The sequence below is a fragment of the Oncorhynchus mykiss genome, chromosome 5 (genome assembly GCF_013265735.2).
Source record: "Oncorhynchus mykiss isolate Arlee chromosome 5, USDA_OmykA_1.1, whole genome shotgun sequence".
Lineage (NCBI taxonomy): Eukaryota > Metazoa > Chordata > Actinopteri > Salmoniformes > Salmonidae > Oncorhynchus > Oncorhynchus mykiss.
In genome coordinates this window covers 65,661,940-65,677,932 of record NC_048569.1, presented here as the reverse complement: position 1 = coordinate 65,677,932, position 15,993 = coordinate 65,661,940, and the positions used below count along the sequence as shown (strand labels likewise).

General features: G+C 41.6%; 1 protein-coding gene across 1 annotated transcript; it reads right to left on the bottom strand.

The window, feature by feature from the left end:
* Positions 1 to 91: 91 nt before the first annotated feature.
* On the bottom strand, positions 92 to 15,971 carry slc35a3a (solute carrier family 35 member A3a). Its single transcript, XM_036978103.1, has 8 exons — positions 15,606 to 15,971; positions 14,808 to 15,020; positions 14,484 to 14,638; positions 6,760 to 6,882; positions 6,491 to 6,665; positions 5,853 to 5,971; positions 1,426 to 1,559; positions 92 to 1,312 (listed from the first exon to the last, which is right to left on the bottom strand). Exons 2-8 carry the CDS (start codon positions 14,995 to 14,997, stop codon positions 1,222 to 1,224), a joined length of 987 nt encoding a protein of 328 aa, XP_036833998.1. The 5' UTR covers positions 14,998 to 15,020; positions 15,606 to 15,971; the 3' UTR covers positions 92 to 1,221.
* Between the last annotated feature and the right edge of the window lie 22 nt (positions 15,972 to 15,993).

Sequence of the window (15,993 nt, the reverse complement as noted above, 5' to 3'; positions counted from 1 at the left end):
GTATTACTGTCAGATATAATAGGGAGAGCATGTGTGACTGTTCGCATCTCTTGGATCAGAGCACTTGTAGAATTTCTAAATGACACACTCGTCTTTGATGTAGGAAACATTTTCTTTATGGACGTGCGTTCCTCATGATTGGTAAATACAGTAACAAAGTCATCCTCACCCACTTCCCCAAATAACAAATCAAGTGACAAAGAGAGGAGAAGTACAAGGGTCGTTTCACCAATTGGGTGCCTTTTGAGTAGTGTAACTTGGGAAAAAAAGTGTTTGATTTCACGTAATTTAACACTCTGTCAAAGACCACATGTTCAACTTCATAAAAACAAATTTTCCCATCTCAAAGAAATACTATAGTAAAGGCCAATTAAAGTAACAGGGTTGACGATTTAATCTCAAAAGCAGCCATAAATCCCCTTGTGACAGAAAATGGCCAAAAAGAGTAAAACCAGATTTTTTTACACTATGGTTTGACTATTAGATGTTCAGTGTTTCTTTACATTTAAAATGAGAATGATGTTCAGGTAACAGGGTTGACATTAAAATGAGGGAAAAATGTAAATTAATAACTAATCACATTAAATAAATAATCATCTTTAGAAATACAGTATATACACAAAAGGGCACTTCAATTAATATAACAGACTTTAAAAAATGTAATATTGGTGCACCATGTTTACTTAAAATATCAAAGGGGGCGCAAAAGGCACACATTTTGTGGAACGACCCACAAACAGTCTCTACAGCAGTGAGACAGCAACATAGTTCATCAGTATGTCATCAGTATGTCTGTGGAGTCCAATACATCTGGACTATTGTCACAAGTCATGTGTGAACATTATGGTGTCTTTGTTTACCTATCATCTTCATGATTTAGCTGATGACAGTAACATTAAGACAGGGGAACCACCCCAACTAGTTTTGGCCCAGTGCGGTAAGCTGGCTGACCAGTACACTGCTCAGCTTGGTCATGACTCATGGGTCTATTTCTCATGGGTGTATTTCTCTGTAGTGGTAACCATGATGAGGAACAGCCTTGTCTGGCTACTTCCTGGTCACATTTCATAGTTGATGCACTTCATGGTGTCAGAGGCCCATCTCAATGCCACTAGTCTAGTGTCCTTCACTCCACTTCTTTCTTCCTCTCCACTTTCTTCTCATATCTTCTTTTACCTGATCTCTCTTTCGGACCTCCTTTTCCCCCCTCTGCGATGTCCCCTAGGCACGACTGGGGTTGGGGGAGGGCTTGCCCTCGTAGCCATACAGGAAGGTGGCCGTGATGACCAGCACTGCACCCATGAAGAACACACTGGAGAGGACACAAGACAAGACACAGCATTACACGTGTCAGAGACAAACGACATTCAATTAGGTAATTAAAATAACCCAGCTCAAGAGAGAATGTGTGTGTTGCGTGAGAACCTAGTTGGGTCGAAGTCCTGCAGCCAGAAGTAGGATATGAGTGTTGACAGAATGATGGAGAGTGACGTAGCGAAACCCTTCAGGATGTTGTCTGCATACTTGATGACAGCTGCTATAACCAGCCCTCCTAGTGCCTAGAGAAACACACCAGATATGGACTGGATGAGCAGTGGGCAAAGGGACACTATAATACTACAAAGCTCACACAATTGGAACGAGATCAAGCAATAGCACCTTAGTCAATAGGCATGGCAATATTCATTCAACATGATTAACAGTGCAAGATTTTTCCATTAAAACTGTACAGTCGTGGCCAAAAGTTTTGAGAATGACAAATATTAATTTTCAAAGTCTGCTGCCTCAGTTTGTATGATGGCAATTTGCATATACTCAGAATGTTATGAAGAGTGATCAGATGATTACAATTAATTGTAAAGATCCTCTTTGCCATGCAAATGAACTGAATCCCCCAAAAATATTTCCACTGCATTTCAGCCCTGCCACAAAAGGACCAGCTGACATCATGTCAGTGATTCTCCCGTTAACACAGGTGTGAGTGTTGACGAGGACAAGGCTGGAGATCACTCTGTCACGCTGATTGAGGTCGAATAACAGACTGGAAGATTCAAAAGGAGTGTGGTGCTTGGAATCATTGTTCTTCCTCTGTTAGCCATGGTTATCTGCAAGGAGACACGTGCCATCATCATTGCTTTGCACAAAAAGGGCTTCACAGGCAAGGATATTGCTGCCAGTAAGATTGCACCCAAATAAACAATTTATCGGATCATAAAGAACTTCAAGGAGAGCTGTTCAATTGTTGTGAAGGCTTCAGGGCGCCCAAGAAAGTCCAGCAAGCGCCAGGACCGTCTCCTAAAGTTGATTCAGCTACGGGATCGAGGCACCACCAGTAGAGCTTGCTCAGGAATGGCAACAGGCAGGTGTGAGTGCATCTGCACGCACAGTGAGCAGAGGTCGACCAATTAATCGGAATGGCCGATTAATTAGGGACGATTTCAAGTTTTCATAACAATCTGAAATCTGTATTTTTGGACACCGATTGTGGATGATTTAAAAAAAAAATTATACCTTTATTTAACTGGGCAAGTAAGTTAAGAACACATTCTTATTTTCAATGACGGCTTAGGAACGGTGGGTTAACTGCCTTTTTCAGGGGCAGAATAGATTTTTACCTTGTCAGCTCGGGGATTCGATCTTGCAACCTTCCGGTTACTAGTCCAACGCTCTAACCACCTGCCTTACATTGCACTCCACAAGAAGCCTGCGTGGCAGGCTGACTACCTGTTACGTGAGTGCAGCAAGAAGCCAAGGTAAATTGCTAGCTGGCATTAAACTTATCTTATGAAAAAACAATCAACCTTAACATAATCACTAGTTAACTACACATGGTTGATGATATTACTATTTATCTAGCGTGTCCTGCGTTGCATATAATCGATGCGGTGCCTGTTCATTTCTTATCGAATCACAGCCTACTTCTCTAAACGGGTGATGATTTAACAAGCGCATTGGCGAAAAAAGCACTGTCGTTGCACCAATGTGTATGTAACAGTATAACTTTAGACCGTCCCCTCGCCCATACCCGGGCGCGAACCAGGGACCCTCTGCACACATCGACAACAGTCACCCCACGAAGCATCGTTACCCATCGCTCCACAAAAGCCGCAGCCCTTGCAGAGCAAGGGGAACTACTACTTCAAGGTCTCAGAGCAAGTGACGTCACCGATTGAAACGCTATTTAGCGCGCACCGCTAACTAAGCTAGCCGCTTCACATCCGTTACATGTACCTAACCATAAACATCAATGCCTTTCTTTAAAATCAATACACAAGTATATATTTTTAAACCTGCATATTTAGTTAATATTGCCTGTTAACATGAGTTTCTTTTAACTAGGGAAATTGTCACTTCTCTTGCGTTCCGTGCAAGCAGTCAGGGTATATGCAGCAGTTTGGGCCGCCTGGCTCATTGTGAACTGTGTGAAGACCATTTATTCCTAACAAAGCCTGTAATTAATTTGCCAGAATTGTACATAATTATGACATAACATTGAAGGTTGTACAATGTAACAGCAATAATTAGACTTAGGGATGCCACCCGTTAGATAAAATATGTAACGGTTCCATATTTCAACGAAAGAATAAACGTTTGTTTTCGAAATGATAGTTTCCGGATTTGACCATATTAATGACCTAAGGCTCGTATTTCTGTGTGTTATGTTATAATTAAGTCTACGATTTGATATTTGATCGAGCAGTCTTACTGAGCGGTGGTAGGCAGAAGCAGGCTCGTAAGTATTCATTCAAACAGCACTTACGTGCGTTTTGCCAGCAGCTCTTCACAATGCTTCAAGCATTGAGCTGTTTATGACTTCAACTCCCGAGATTAGGCTGGTGTAATAGCGTTTCAATCGGTGACAGCACTCGCTCAGACCTTGAAGTAGTTGTTCCCCTTGCTCTGCAAGGGGTTAGGGTTTCGATGTGTTCCTGGTTCGAGCCCAGGTAGGGGCGAGGAGAGGGACGGAAGCTATACTGTTACACTGGCAATACTATAGTGCCTATAAGAACATCCAATAGTCAAAGGTATATGAAATACAAATGGTATAGAGGGAAATAGTCCTATAATTCCAATAATAACTACACCCTAAAACTTCTTACCTGGGAATATTGAAGACTCATGTTAAAAGGAGCCACCAGCTTTCATATGTTCTCATGTTCTGAGCAAGGAACTGAAACGTTAGCTTTTCTACATGGCACATATTTCACTTTCACTTTCTTCTCCAACACTTTGTTTTTGCATTATTTAAACCAAATTGAACATGTTTTATTATTTATTTGAGGCTAAATTGATTTTATTGATGTATTATATTAAGTTAAAATAAAAGTGTTCATTCAGTATTGTTGTATTTGTCATTATTACAAATAAATAAAGTATTTTTTTAAAATCGGTATTGGTGTTGAAAAATCATACTCGGTCGACCTCTAACAGTGAGGCAAAGACTTTTGGAGGATGGCCTGGTGTCAAGAAGGGCAGCACAGAAGCCACTTCTCTCCAGGCTAAACATCAGGGACATACTGATATTCTGCAATAGGTACAGGGATTGGACTGCTGAGGACTGGGGTAAAGTCCTTTTCTCTGATGAATCCATTTTCTGATTGTAAGGGACATTCGGTAAAAAGCTTGTCCGGAGAAGACAAGGTGAGCGCTACCATCAGTCCTGTGTCCTGCCAACAGTAAAGCATCCTGAGACCATTCATGTGTGGGGTTGCTTCTCAGCCAAGGGAGTGGGCTCACTCACAATTTTGCCTAAGAACACAGCCATGAATAAAGAATGGTACCAACACATCCTCCGATAGCAACTTCTCCCAACCATCCAGGAACAGTTTGGTGCCGAACAACGCCTTTTCCAGCGTGATGGAGCACCTTACCATAAGGCAAAAGTGATAACTAAATGGCTCGGGGAACAAACCATCGATATTTTGGGTCCATGGCCAGGAAACTCCCCTGTCCTTAATCCCATTGAGAACTTGTGGTCAATCCTCAAGAGGTGGGGGGACAAACAAAAACCCACAAATTCTGACACAAACTCCAAGCATTGATTATGCAAGAATGGGCTGCCATCAGTCATGTGGCCCAGAAGTTAATTGACAGCATGCCAGGGCGGATTGCAGAGGTCTTGAAAAAGAAGGGTCAACACTGCAAATATTCACTCTTTGCATCAACTTCATGTAATCGTCAATAAAAGCTTTTGACACTTATGAAATGTTTGTAATTATACTTCAGTATTCCATAGTAACATCTGACAAAAATATCTGAAGACACTGAAGCAGCAAACTTTGGAAATTAATATTTGTGTCATTCAAAACTTTTGGCCACGACTGGTTCTGACTTTTAAACTTGAAATATCCTTATTCCATGTTACTGAGGGAGAAAGGGGAACGCAGAATGTTTACATTCTGTCAGAACATGTTATTGTTCAGGTATCCTATGGAGAGAAGGGCCACAGTCTGGTACAAGTCAACAGGACAGCCGTGAGTTGGGGAGGAGTGAGGAATTTGGGCCGAGGTCAGGTCAAGCCAGATGAAGTGAGAAAGAACAGGCATCACTAAAGTCCTGTCGAGCAACAGAGATGTATTGGCTGTCCAGATGTGCGAGATGCCTCAGCATAGGAGGACGGTTTAAATACCAGTGCTTGTGTAAATATGTCTTTGTCTTATGCAGCGGTGTGACCCAGTGGGTGAATAAACTTGGTTTGATCTTTACTAGTGGTCTGTGAGTTTTACTCTGTTTATTTAGAATTTAACAACACCATTTCTTCACATTTGTAGCTTGTGAACTAACAGTACATACTGACTACATTTGACCTGCAGCTCACAGGTGAAGTAAAAACAAATAATAGTGAGATGTACCTGCAGAGCCACCACTATCCAGGTGACTGTGTTGTATCCCTGGAACATCCCAGACTCTTGGACCCTCTCCCCATCGTACGCAAACATCCCCATCAGACCAAACACCAGGCCAAACATTCCTACACACAGACAAACAGGTCAGATGATGTGAGTTTGACCTGAATATGAATGATAGGAAAATGGATTTAACGTAACCCTGCCAGCTTTCACCAAAAACAATAACCTGCAGTGATTGACTGAAAAAAACTGTCTACATCCATAGATATTAATGTTAAACACTAGTCTCATCCAATGTGTATGAGGATGAATGCAGCATTTTCTCGATGCAGAAACTCTATACAGAAAACTAGCACAAGTTCACACCAGGAAATTAATCACAGGAGAATTAACACACGCTTCACATGTTCGGCTGTAAAAAAAAATAAAAAAAAAACTCAGCAGGAAGACTCATTTGGCACTGAGAGAAAAACGCAGGGTTTCAGTGAGGAGGAAGGAACACTAAGAACTCACTTCAAAGACACAGTACTAGAGCTCTGTCATAAATAATATTTATTTGATAATAACAGAGTAATTCTGGGACGGAAAACTGGAACAAGTGCCCTTACAACCCTAGTATAGTAGAACCGTTTCATACTGACCCAGTTGGATGTTGCGGACCCAGACACTCTGTTTTGTCTCTTTGAGGATCTTCTCAAAGTAAACGCCAGCAAAGCCACTGGAGAAGCAGGCCACCAGCACCGCCGCCACGCCAACAAACTGGGACCCCGCAGACAGCTGCTCCTTCTCAGGGGTCCCAGGGGACTCAGAGGGCCACTAGACATTGGACACACACAAACATACTGGAGTGTGTAAAATGCAGGTTTGAAAAAAAAAGGTGGATTGTAAAGGAGTTAAGAGTAGAGTTTACCTGCACAAGTGCAACCCCAGCCATGAGGATGAGCAGGGAGAGCCACTGGTACACACCCAGTCGTCGGCCCAGCATGGACACTGAGAAGAGAGCTGTGGTAAGGATCTTCAGCTGGTAGGTCACCTGGTGGAGACAGACAAGGGGAAAACAGGGGACACCATTTTGAAACCATAAAAAAATATACTACTCCAGACACTAATACAGTGCCTTCAGAAAGTATTCACACCCCTCGACTTTTTCCACATTGTGTTGTGTTACAGCCTGAACTTACTATTTGTCACTGGCCTACACACAATACCCCATAATGTCAAACAGGAATGTTTTCTTGAAATTCTAACAAATTAATTAAAAATTAAAAGCTGAAAGGAGTCAATAAGTATTCAAAAACACTTGTTATGGAGAAGCCTAAATTAGTTCAGGAGTAAAGATTTGCTTAACAGGTCACATAAGAAGTTGGATGGACTCACTGTGTGCAATAGTGTTTAACATGATTTTGAATGACTCTGTTTCCCCACACATAGACAATTATCTGTAAGGTTTCAAACACAGATTCAACCAAAAAGACCAGGTAGGTTTTCCAATACCTCACAATGAAGGGCACCAATTGGTAGACTGGTAAAAAATAAAATAAAAAGCAGACATTGAATACCCCTTTGAGCATGGTGAAGTTATTCATTACACATTGGATGGTGTATCAATACACCCAGTCATTACAAGCATACAGGCATCCTTCCTAACTCAGTTTCCAGAGAGGAAGGAAACTCAGGGATTTCACCAGGAGGCCAATGATGACTTTAAAACTGTTACAGTTTAATGGCTGTGATAGGAGAAAACTGAGGATGGATCAACAACCTTGCAGTTATTCCACAATTCTAATCTAAATGACAGTGAAAATAAGAAACTCTATACAGAATAAAAATATTCCAAAACATGCATCCTGTTTTCAATAAGGCATTAAAGTAAAACTGCAAAAAATGTGGCAAAAAAATTCACTTTATGTACTGAATACAAAGTGGTATATTTGGGGCAAACCCAACTCTTTATTTTTTTCAAGTATGGTGATGGCTTCATCATGTTACAACCTGGTCTCAGAAGATTTCGTATTATTCTGTACACGTAAATCCGAGACACTCCATTTAGCATGATATATGTTACGTTTCGTATGGTATGTATTCATTTTTGGATGTCCAGCATCCATTTTGTATGATATGTTACAAATTCCAATTTGTAGTGGCTAATGTTTGCTAGTATTATGTATTGTATTATGTTAAAGGATTAAGGTTAGGGGGAAGGGTTAGCTAAAACGGTTATGGTTAGGGGAAGGGTTAGCTAACAGGGTTATGGTTAGGGGAAGGGTTAGCTAACAGGGTTATGGTTAGGGGAAGGGTTAGCTAAAAGGGTTATGGTTAGGGGAAGGGTTAGCTAACAGGGTTATGGTTAGGGGAAGGGTTAGCTAAAAGGGTTCATGTTAGGGGGAAGGGTTAGCTAACATGCTAAGTAGTTGCAAACAATGTTCCCTCTAAAGCAGCACGCAGTAGCCCCGAGACTGCGACGCAAAAGAAATATCAGCCCACAGAGAGAAGCACGAGACTGAACTTCACTCAACTTTCTAGAGCAGTGGTCACCAACTGGTCGATCACGATCCAGTGGTCGATCTCCAAAGCATTCCTAGTCGATCACCAAACATTTCTGTAAAAAACCAATGATAAAAAGCCTTGTGTTCCTACATCTTTTTATTTAGTCTGGGGATGTTGGCGGTAGGTGCACCCGATTCAGCTGCCCTGCGCGCCAGATAGGCAAATTGTTGCCCTTTTGAACCATTACATGTGTCTGAAGGTACAAACTCTGCCTTCCCGACGTGCCCGGAGAGCAAATCAAGTGCACCATAGGCCTACCGCTGGCCATTCGGATGGCTCAGATGACAGTGTCTGCAGTAACTAGCAGGCATAAAAGAAAGCTACAGCAAAGTTGATACTGTGAGATTTTCAAACCATTACTAGAGAGACTGTCAACGAATACAGCAAAAAGCTACTGTTTTTAAGAGTGAGTTCATGTTTAAGTTCTTACTCAGCACTGTCAACACTTTTATAAAAGTGTTAAATACATCCATAAAATGCACATTCTTCCTATTTCCACTGCGCTACAACAAGCACTGCAGCAGTAATACAGTGCATTCGGAAAGTATTCAGACCCCTTCCCTTTTTCTAAATTTTGTTACGTTACAGCCTTATTCTACAATGGATTAAATAAAAATAAAAAATGTAATCTACACACAATACAGAAAAAAACAGAAATACCTTATTTACATAAGTATTCAGAAACTTTGCTAGGAGACTGTAAATTGAGCTCAGGTGCATCCTGTTTCCAATGATCATCCTTGAGATGTTTCTACAACTTGATTGGAGTCTACCTGTGGCAAATGCAACTTATTGGACATGATTTGGAAAGGCACACGCCTGTCTCTACAAGGTCCCACAGTTGACAGTGCATGTCAGATCAAAAACCAAGCCATGAGGTCGAAGGAATTGTCCGTAGAGCTCCGAGACAGGATGGTGTCTAGGCACAGGTCTGGGGAAGGGTACCAAAACATTTCTGCAGCATTGAAGGTCCCAAAGAACACAGTGGCCTCCATCATTCTTAAATGGAAGAAGTTTGGAACCACCAAGACTGTTCCTTTTGCTGGCCGCCCGGCCAAATTGAGGAAATCTGGGGAGAAGGGCCTTGGTCAGAGAGATGACCGAGAACCCGATGGTCACTCTGACAGAGCTCCAGAGTTAATTTGTGGAGATGGGAGAACCTTCCAGGAGAACCTTCCAGGAGAACCTTCCAGGAGGACAAACATCTCTGCAGCACTCCACCATTTAGGCCTTTATGGTAGAGTGGCCAGACGGGAGTCAATCCTCAGGAAAAGGCACATGACAGCCCACTTGGAGTTTGCCAAAAGGCACCTAAAGGACTCTCAAACCATGAGAAACAAGATTCTCTGGTCTGATGAAACCAAGATTGAACTCTTTGGCCTGAATGCCAAGCGTCACATCTGAAGGAAACTTTGCACCAACCTACAGTGAAGCATTGTGGTGGCAGCATCATGCTGTGGGATGTTTTTCAGCAGCAGGGACTGGGAGACTAGTCAGGATCGAGGGAATAGGATAGATGAACAGAGCAAAGTACAGGGAGATCCTTGATGAAAACCTGCTCAGGACCTCAGACTGGGGCAAAGGTTCACCTTCCAACAAGACAACGACCCTAAGCACACAGCCAAGACAATGCAAGAGTGCCTTCGGGACAAGTCTGGCTGAGTGGCCCAGCCAGAGCCCAGACTTGAACCAGATCTAACATCTCTGGAGAGACCTGAAAAAAGCTGTGCAGTAACGCTCCCCATCCAACCTGACAGAGGTTGAGAGAATCTGCCGAGAAGAATGGGAGACTCTTCCCAAATACAGGTGTGCCAAGCTTGTAGCGTCATACCCAAGAAGACTCTGGGCTATAATTGCTGCCAAAGGTGCTTCAACAAAGTACTGAGTAAAGGGTCTGAACACTTATATTAAAAATAAAAAACAGAAATATATATTTTACATATTTGCAAAAGTGTTTAAAAAAGCTGTTTTTGCTTTGTCATTATTGGGTATTCTGTGTAGATTGATGAGGAAAAATAACAATTTAATCAATTTAAGAATAAGGCTGCAACGTACCAAAATGTGGAGAAAGTCAAGGGGTCTGAATACTTTCCGAATGCACTGTAAATGAGTAGGAAAGTCTATAGGCTTACGTTGTTGTTATTATTAGCGTCTTGGGTCTTTTTCAATGTCGAGGAATATTTCCCTTTCTCTGTTCATAGGCGTAACATGAATTTGTGCATAAGGCAGAAATAATGAGATCCGACTTAAGTTTCGCCATCAGCTGGAAGACGGTGTCCCTTTTTGGTAAGGGAGAGTGGAAGGATGTTGAGGCGGCCCCTCAGTCTGCTGCTCTCTCCCATTAGACTGACCATTAGATGCAGGCACCAGCAAAATACAAATGAAAAGCTTTTTTAAAATTTTTTATTTTTATGTATGCACACTCAGCTGTGCCTCACAAGTAATACAACAACAGAGCTATTGCCAATGTGATCATATAACCTACCTCAAATTTCAAAATATATATATTTTTTAAATGGCCCAAACAACAATGCATTGGTAGGGCAATTCAAGCAAAGCCAATATGCGGTGATAATGTATTGGGCCTATAGCTTACTACAACAATCTAATTGTTACAGTACTGTTTGTAATTGGTTAATATTGCATAGGCTAGATCTCGGCTTGCATTATGACTCAAAAAGTGATCTTGACTCAGAAAACGTTGGTAGCACTTTTCTGAGCGTTTTCCCTGTTAACACTATCAATTGGACTAGTTAACTGTAAGGTTGAAAGATTGGCTCCCCTGAGCTGACAAGGTGAAAATCTGCAGCAGTTGTCATCGAATAAATGCAATATTAGCCACTTTCAAACGCAACATCCCGAAACAAAACTAACAATGCACAAGATTGTTGTAGGCATAATGCATGGGAGTAGGATTCCATATGCATTGACATATTCTACACAGACCAGTGCAGCATAAACAATCAGCGCTGCAGTAGCCATATATGCAAATAGACCATTGTTTATATGGATCTGTGCCATTTACTTTGAACTGTACTGTGTTTACAGCATGAGCAGTCGTGAGTAGATGCTGCCTGTTTTGAGATCAGCATGTAGCCATGTGTGCACATTCTATTAATATATTTAGCAAGTTATTAGCCCAGTTATAGATCATGTGTAGTTAGCAATAGGGTAGTGATTGCTTCCTACAAGAGCACAAAATATGTACATTTCTAGACATCTTTGAAAAGCGAGTCAGGTAAAGAGCTATTTTTTTGCCTTAAAGGGGCAGTGTTGTATTTTGAGACACCCTTGAATAAGCTAAGTAACTAATAGGCAGTGGGTAGCAAAATTTGTCTGATTGTCTGTAATAATGCGTTTTACTTTGTAAAGTGGTTTCTTGCACCAAATAAAAAAAATTCAGCCACCTTGTCTGAAGGTCAAGTGGATAAACAGGTTCATGTTAAGTAGAGGTCGACCGATTAATCGGAATGGACGATTAATTAGGGGCGATTTAAAGTTTTTATAACAATCTGAAATCTGTGTTTTTGGACACCGAATTTGCCGTTAAAAAAAAATTAAAATAAATGTACACCTTTATTGCATCTTTATTTAACTAGGCAAGTCAGTTAAGAACACATTCTTATTTTCAATGACGGCCTAGGAACAGTGGGTTAACTGCCTCGTTCAGGGACAGAAAGACAGATTTTCACCTTGTCAGCTCCGGGGATCCAATCTTGCAACCTTACAGTTAACTAGTCCAACGCAATAACGACCTGCCTCTTGTTGCACTCCACAAGGAGACTGCCTGTAACGTGAATGCAGTAAGCCAAGGTAAGTTGCTAGCTAGCATTAAACTTATCTTATAAAAAAACAATCAATCAATCATAAGCACCAGTTAACTACACATGGTTGATGATATTACTAGATATTATCTAGCGTGTCATGCATATAATCTGACTGAGCATACAAGCATCTAAGTATCTGACTGAGCGGTGGTAGGCAGAAGCAGGCGCGTAAACATTAATTCAAACAGCACTTTCGTGCGTTTTGCCAGCAGCTCTTCGTTGTGCGTCAAGCATTGCGCTGTTTATGACTTCAAGCATATCAACTCCCGAGATGAGGCTGGTGTAACCGAAGTGAAATGGCTGGCTAGTTAGCGAGCGCTAATAGCGTTTCAAACGTCACTCGCTCGCTCTGAGCCTTGGAGTGGTTCTTTCCCTTGCCCTGCATGGGTAACGCTGCTTCGAGGGTGGCTGTTGTCATTGTGTTCCTAGGGAGGAGCGAGGAGAGGGACGGAAGCTATACTGTTACACTGGCAATACCAAAGTGCCTATAAGAACATCCAATAGTCAAAGGTTAATGAAATACAAATGGTAGAGAGAAATAGTCCTATAATTCCTATTATAACTACAACCTAAAACGTCTGGGAATATTGAACTCATGTTAAAAGGAGCCACCAGCTTTCATATGTTCTCATGTTCTGAGCAAGGAACTTAAACGTTAGCTTTCTTACATAGCACATATTGCACTTTTACTTTCTTCTCCAACACTTTGTTTTTGCATTATTTAAACCCAATTGAACATGTTTCATTATTTATTTGAGGCTAAATTTATTTTATTGATGTATTATATTAAGTTAAAATAAGTGTTCATTCAGTATTGTTGTAATTGTCATTATTACAAAAAAAAAAAAAAAAAGAAATGTCCGATTAATCGGTATCGGCTTTTTTGGTCCTCCAATAATCGGTATCGGCTTTTTTGGTCCTCCAATAATCGGTATCGGCTTTTTTGGTCCTCCAATAATCGGTATCGGCTTTTTTGGTCCTCCAATAATCGGTATCGGCTTTTTTGGTCCTCCAATAATCGGTATCGGCTTTTTTGGTCCTCCAATAATCGGTATCGGCTTTTTTGGTCCTCCAATAATCGGTATCGGCTTTTTTGGTCCTCCAATAATCGGTATCGGCGTTGAAAAATCATAATCGGTCGACCTCTAATGTCAAGCCCTGCATGTTTCTTTCAAATGTCTCATGGAATGTAGGCCTACATTGAACACCACACATTGGCTGCTACTGTAGGCGGAATGATAGAACAGCTATTTCTATGTTAAAATGTTATGAGATGCATTTTTACCATTGCTTTTTATGGTAGGCCAACATTATGATCAAATAGCCACATTAGCATTCTTGGCCACTGTTAAATCTAACTTAAAAGCAGGTACAACCTCTGAAAATTCTGTGCAACTTCCAGCGCACAACGTTCAAGTTTGCACTCAGCAGACCTAAAATGTACTCAGTGAGGATTATTTTTGGAGGGAATTCAAGCAAAGGGCAATCGAAGCTGTAGCTAAAAAGTAGTAAGTAGTTAAAAAAGTTTCTAACTAGCTAAATTGCTAAAGTTGTCCGTGATGAGACTTGAACACGCAACCTTTAGTTTGCTAGATGTTCCAGTCCTTTAGTTTTTGCCTTCAGTTAGTGTCTGTCTTATGTAACCATACCAACTGTAACATATCATACTAATTTGACTGTTCTAGATTTACAATTTCTATGTTATGTGTAGTCTAAGAGACCAGGCTGCATGTTATGGTTATGCTTGTACTTGGCAAGGATTAGGGAGTTATTTTCAGATAAAAAGAAGTGGGATAGAGCTAAGTACAGGCAAAATACTAGAGGAAAACCTGGTTCAGTCTGTTTTCCAACAGACAATGTGATACAAATTCACCTTTCAGCAGGACAAAAACCTAAAACACAAGAACAAATATACACTGGAGTAGCTTACCAAGACAAGTTTTGACTTAAATCTATGGCAAGACATGATAATGACTGTCTAGTAATGATGAACAACCAACTTGGCAGACCTTGAATAATATTGTACAATCAAGGAGCTCTTAGAGTCTTACCCAGAAAGAGTCACAGCTATAATCACTGCCAAAGGTGATTCTAACATGTATTGAATGTGTGTGTGTGAATACTTATGTAAATTAGGTATTTGTGCATTTAATTTTCAATACATATGCAAAAATGTCTAAAACAGGTTTTCACTTTGTCATTATGGGGCATTGTGTGTAGAGATGGTGAGAAAAAAACACTCCATAACAGGTTGTTCTACCTGGTAGGTGGCAGCATCTAGGTTAGACAGAGCCACGTAGAGCAGGTTGTTCTGTAGGGTGTAGATCCCAGAAGGAATGGCCAGCTTCAGGGTCTCTATAGGTTTGTGGGCTATCTCCTGCCTCAGAATACTGCTCAGAGCCCGAACACTGTAGCCTGTGCCATACAGGAGAGAGGTGTAGATAGAGGGAAAGTTAGATACCGAGATATAACTTGCATAACCCTTCCATGTGTCTTCCTCTAGGCCTAAATTTATACATCAACACAAAGTATTATTTTCCTATACTGCAGATGGGAAGTAGGCAGCTCTATCCAGACCACTCACTGTGTTCCTTGAAGACGAGCAGCAAACAGGTAATGATCTTCATGAACTCAGCCACCACCACAGCCGAGGAGGCCAGGTAGCGGTGACCGTCCCCCTGCAGGGTGCGGGAGTAGCGCATGGTCAGCACCAGAGAGGTGGTCTGGAACACCAGCACCCCCAGAGACAGGTACTTCAGCCTGGAGGATGCCATGTTGGGGACAGACGGGAGTCAGTCTGCAGGGAGAGGGGACAGTCTTAAAACATTCAAAGGAAGGACCGATGGGCCAAATGGCTGCAACTCTTTTGCTCCTGTGGTCTGGCACTGGAGTAAGCTTCGGTGGCTGTGAAGAAACATTTGCTCACACTGACACTGTAGCCCGGCAGCCAAGCTGGCCTCCTCCTGCAGGCTAACAAACACCACACAATCCTCTCTTTGTCCACAAGATCAAGGGCACCAGCAAATGCCATACTGACAGTTTCCTTGTCCATCAAAGACGAACTACCTTTCATTTGTAGTGTGCGAGGTGCGTTTGGACCTTCTCATGATTGGAGAATCCCTTTCAATGAGGATTAGACAAAACAAGTCAGGCTACATTGAACAAATGACAGAAAGCTAACCATTCAATTATCAACTTAATACTTCAACTTTTAATTCGGTTTGATTACAGTCAAAGCAAGTGACACATTCCAAGAAAGTTGGGTAGCTAGCTAGCGCAGGTGTCTAATCATTCATCAACAAGGAAGCAGGCAAGATAACGTTACGCTCGAGACACTGACCCAATCTCATACAGTTTGATAGTGCAAGACTAGCAGACCTACCTGGTATCACTGGAAAGCTAGCTAGGTAATACAACAGTTGTTGAACTTGAGCTGTAATTCTTCAAGCGAGCGCTGTAGCGCTAGCTAATGAGCTCAGCTGTCTGTTAACAGCTAGCCAGGTAACTTATCCACAGTTCAAGTCCTCGCGTCCATTGACCCAGGCTGGCTAACAGCAACGGATTCTACCATCGCCCCTTCATACCGATGTTGTTGTCCATAATACCATAATTGTTGTCTGCGTTATGACAGTATATATTCTAAAGTTGCAACGACATAGCTAAGTCAAAAGCATTTCATATTATTTTACTTCCTTGTACGGTATTTTTGCTTCCTCATCTGCTCAGAACACTAAGAACTAACCTCCAGCCCGCTCTCTACTGCCGTCTGC

Coding starts and splice junctions, on each gene's coding strand:
- slc35a3a (XM_036978103.1), bottom strand. CDS start 14,997: ATGGCATCCTCCAGGCTGAAGTACCTGTCTCTGGGGGTGCTGGTGTTC. Junction 6,666..6,759: donor CTGGGGTTGCACTTGTGCAG/GTAAACTCTACT, acceptor TCCAATGTCTAG/TGGCCCTCTGAGTCCCCTGG. Junction 5,972..6,490: donor GGTCCGCAACATCCAACTGG/GTCAGTATGAAA, acceptor GTCTGTGTGTAG/GAATGTTTGGCCTGGTGTTT.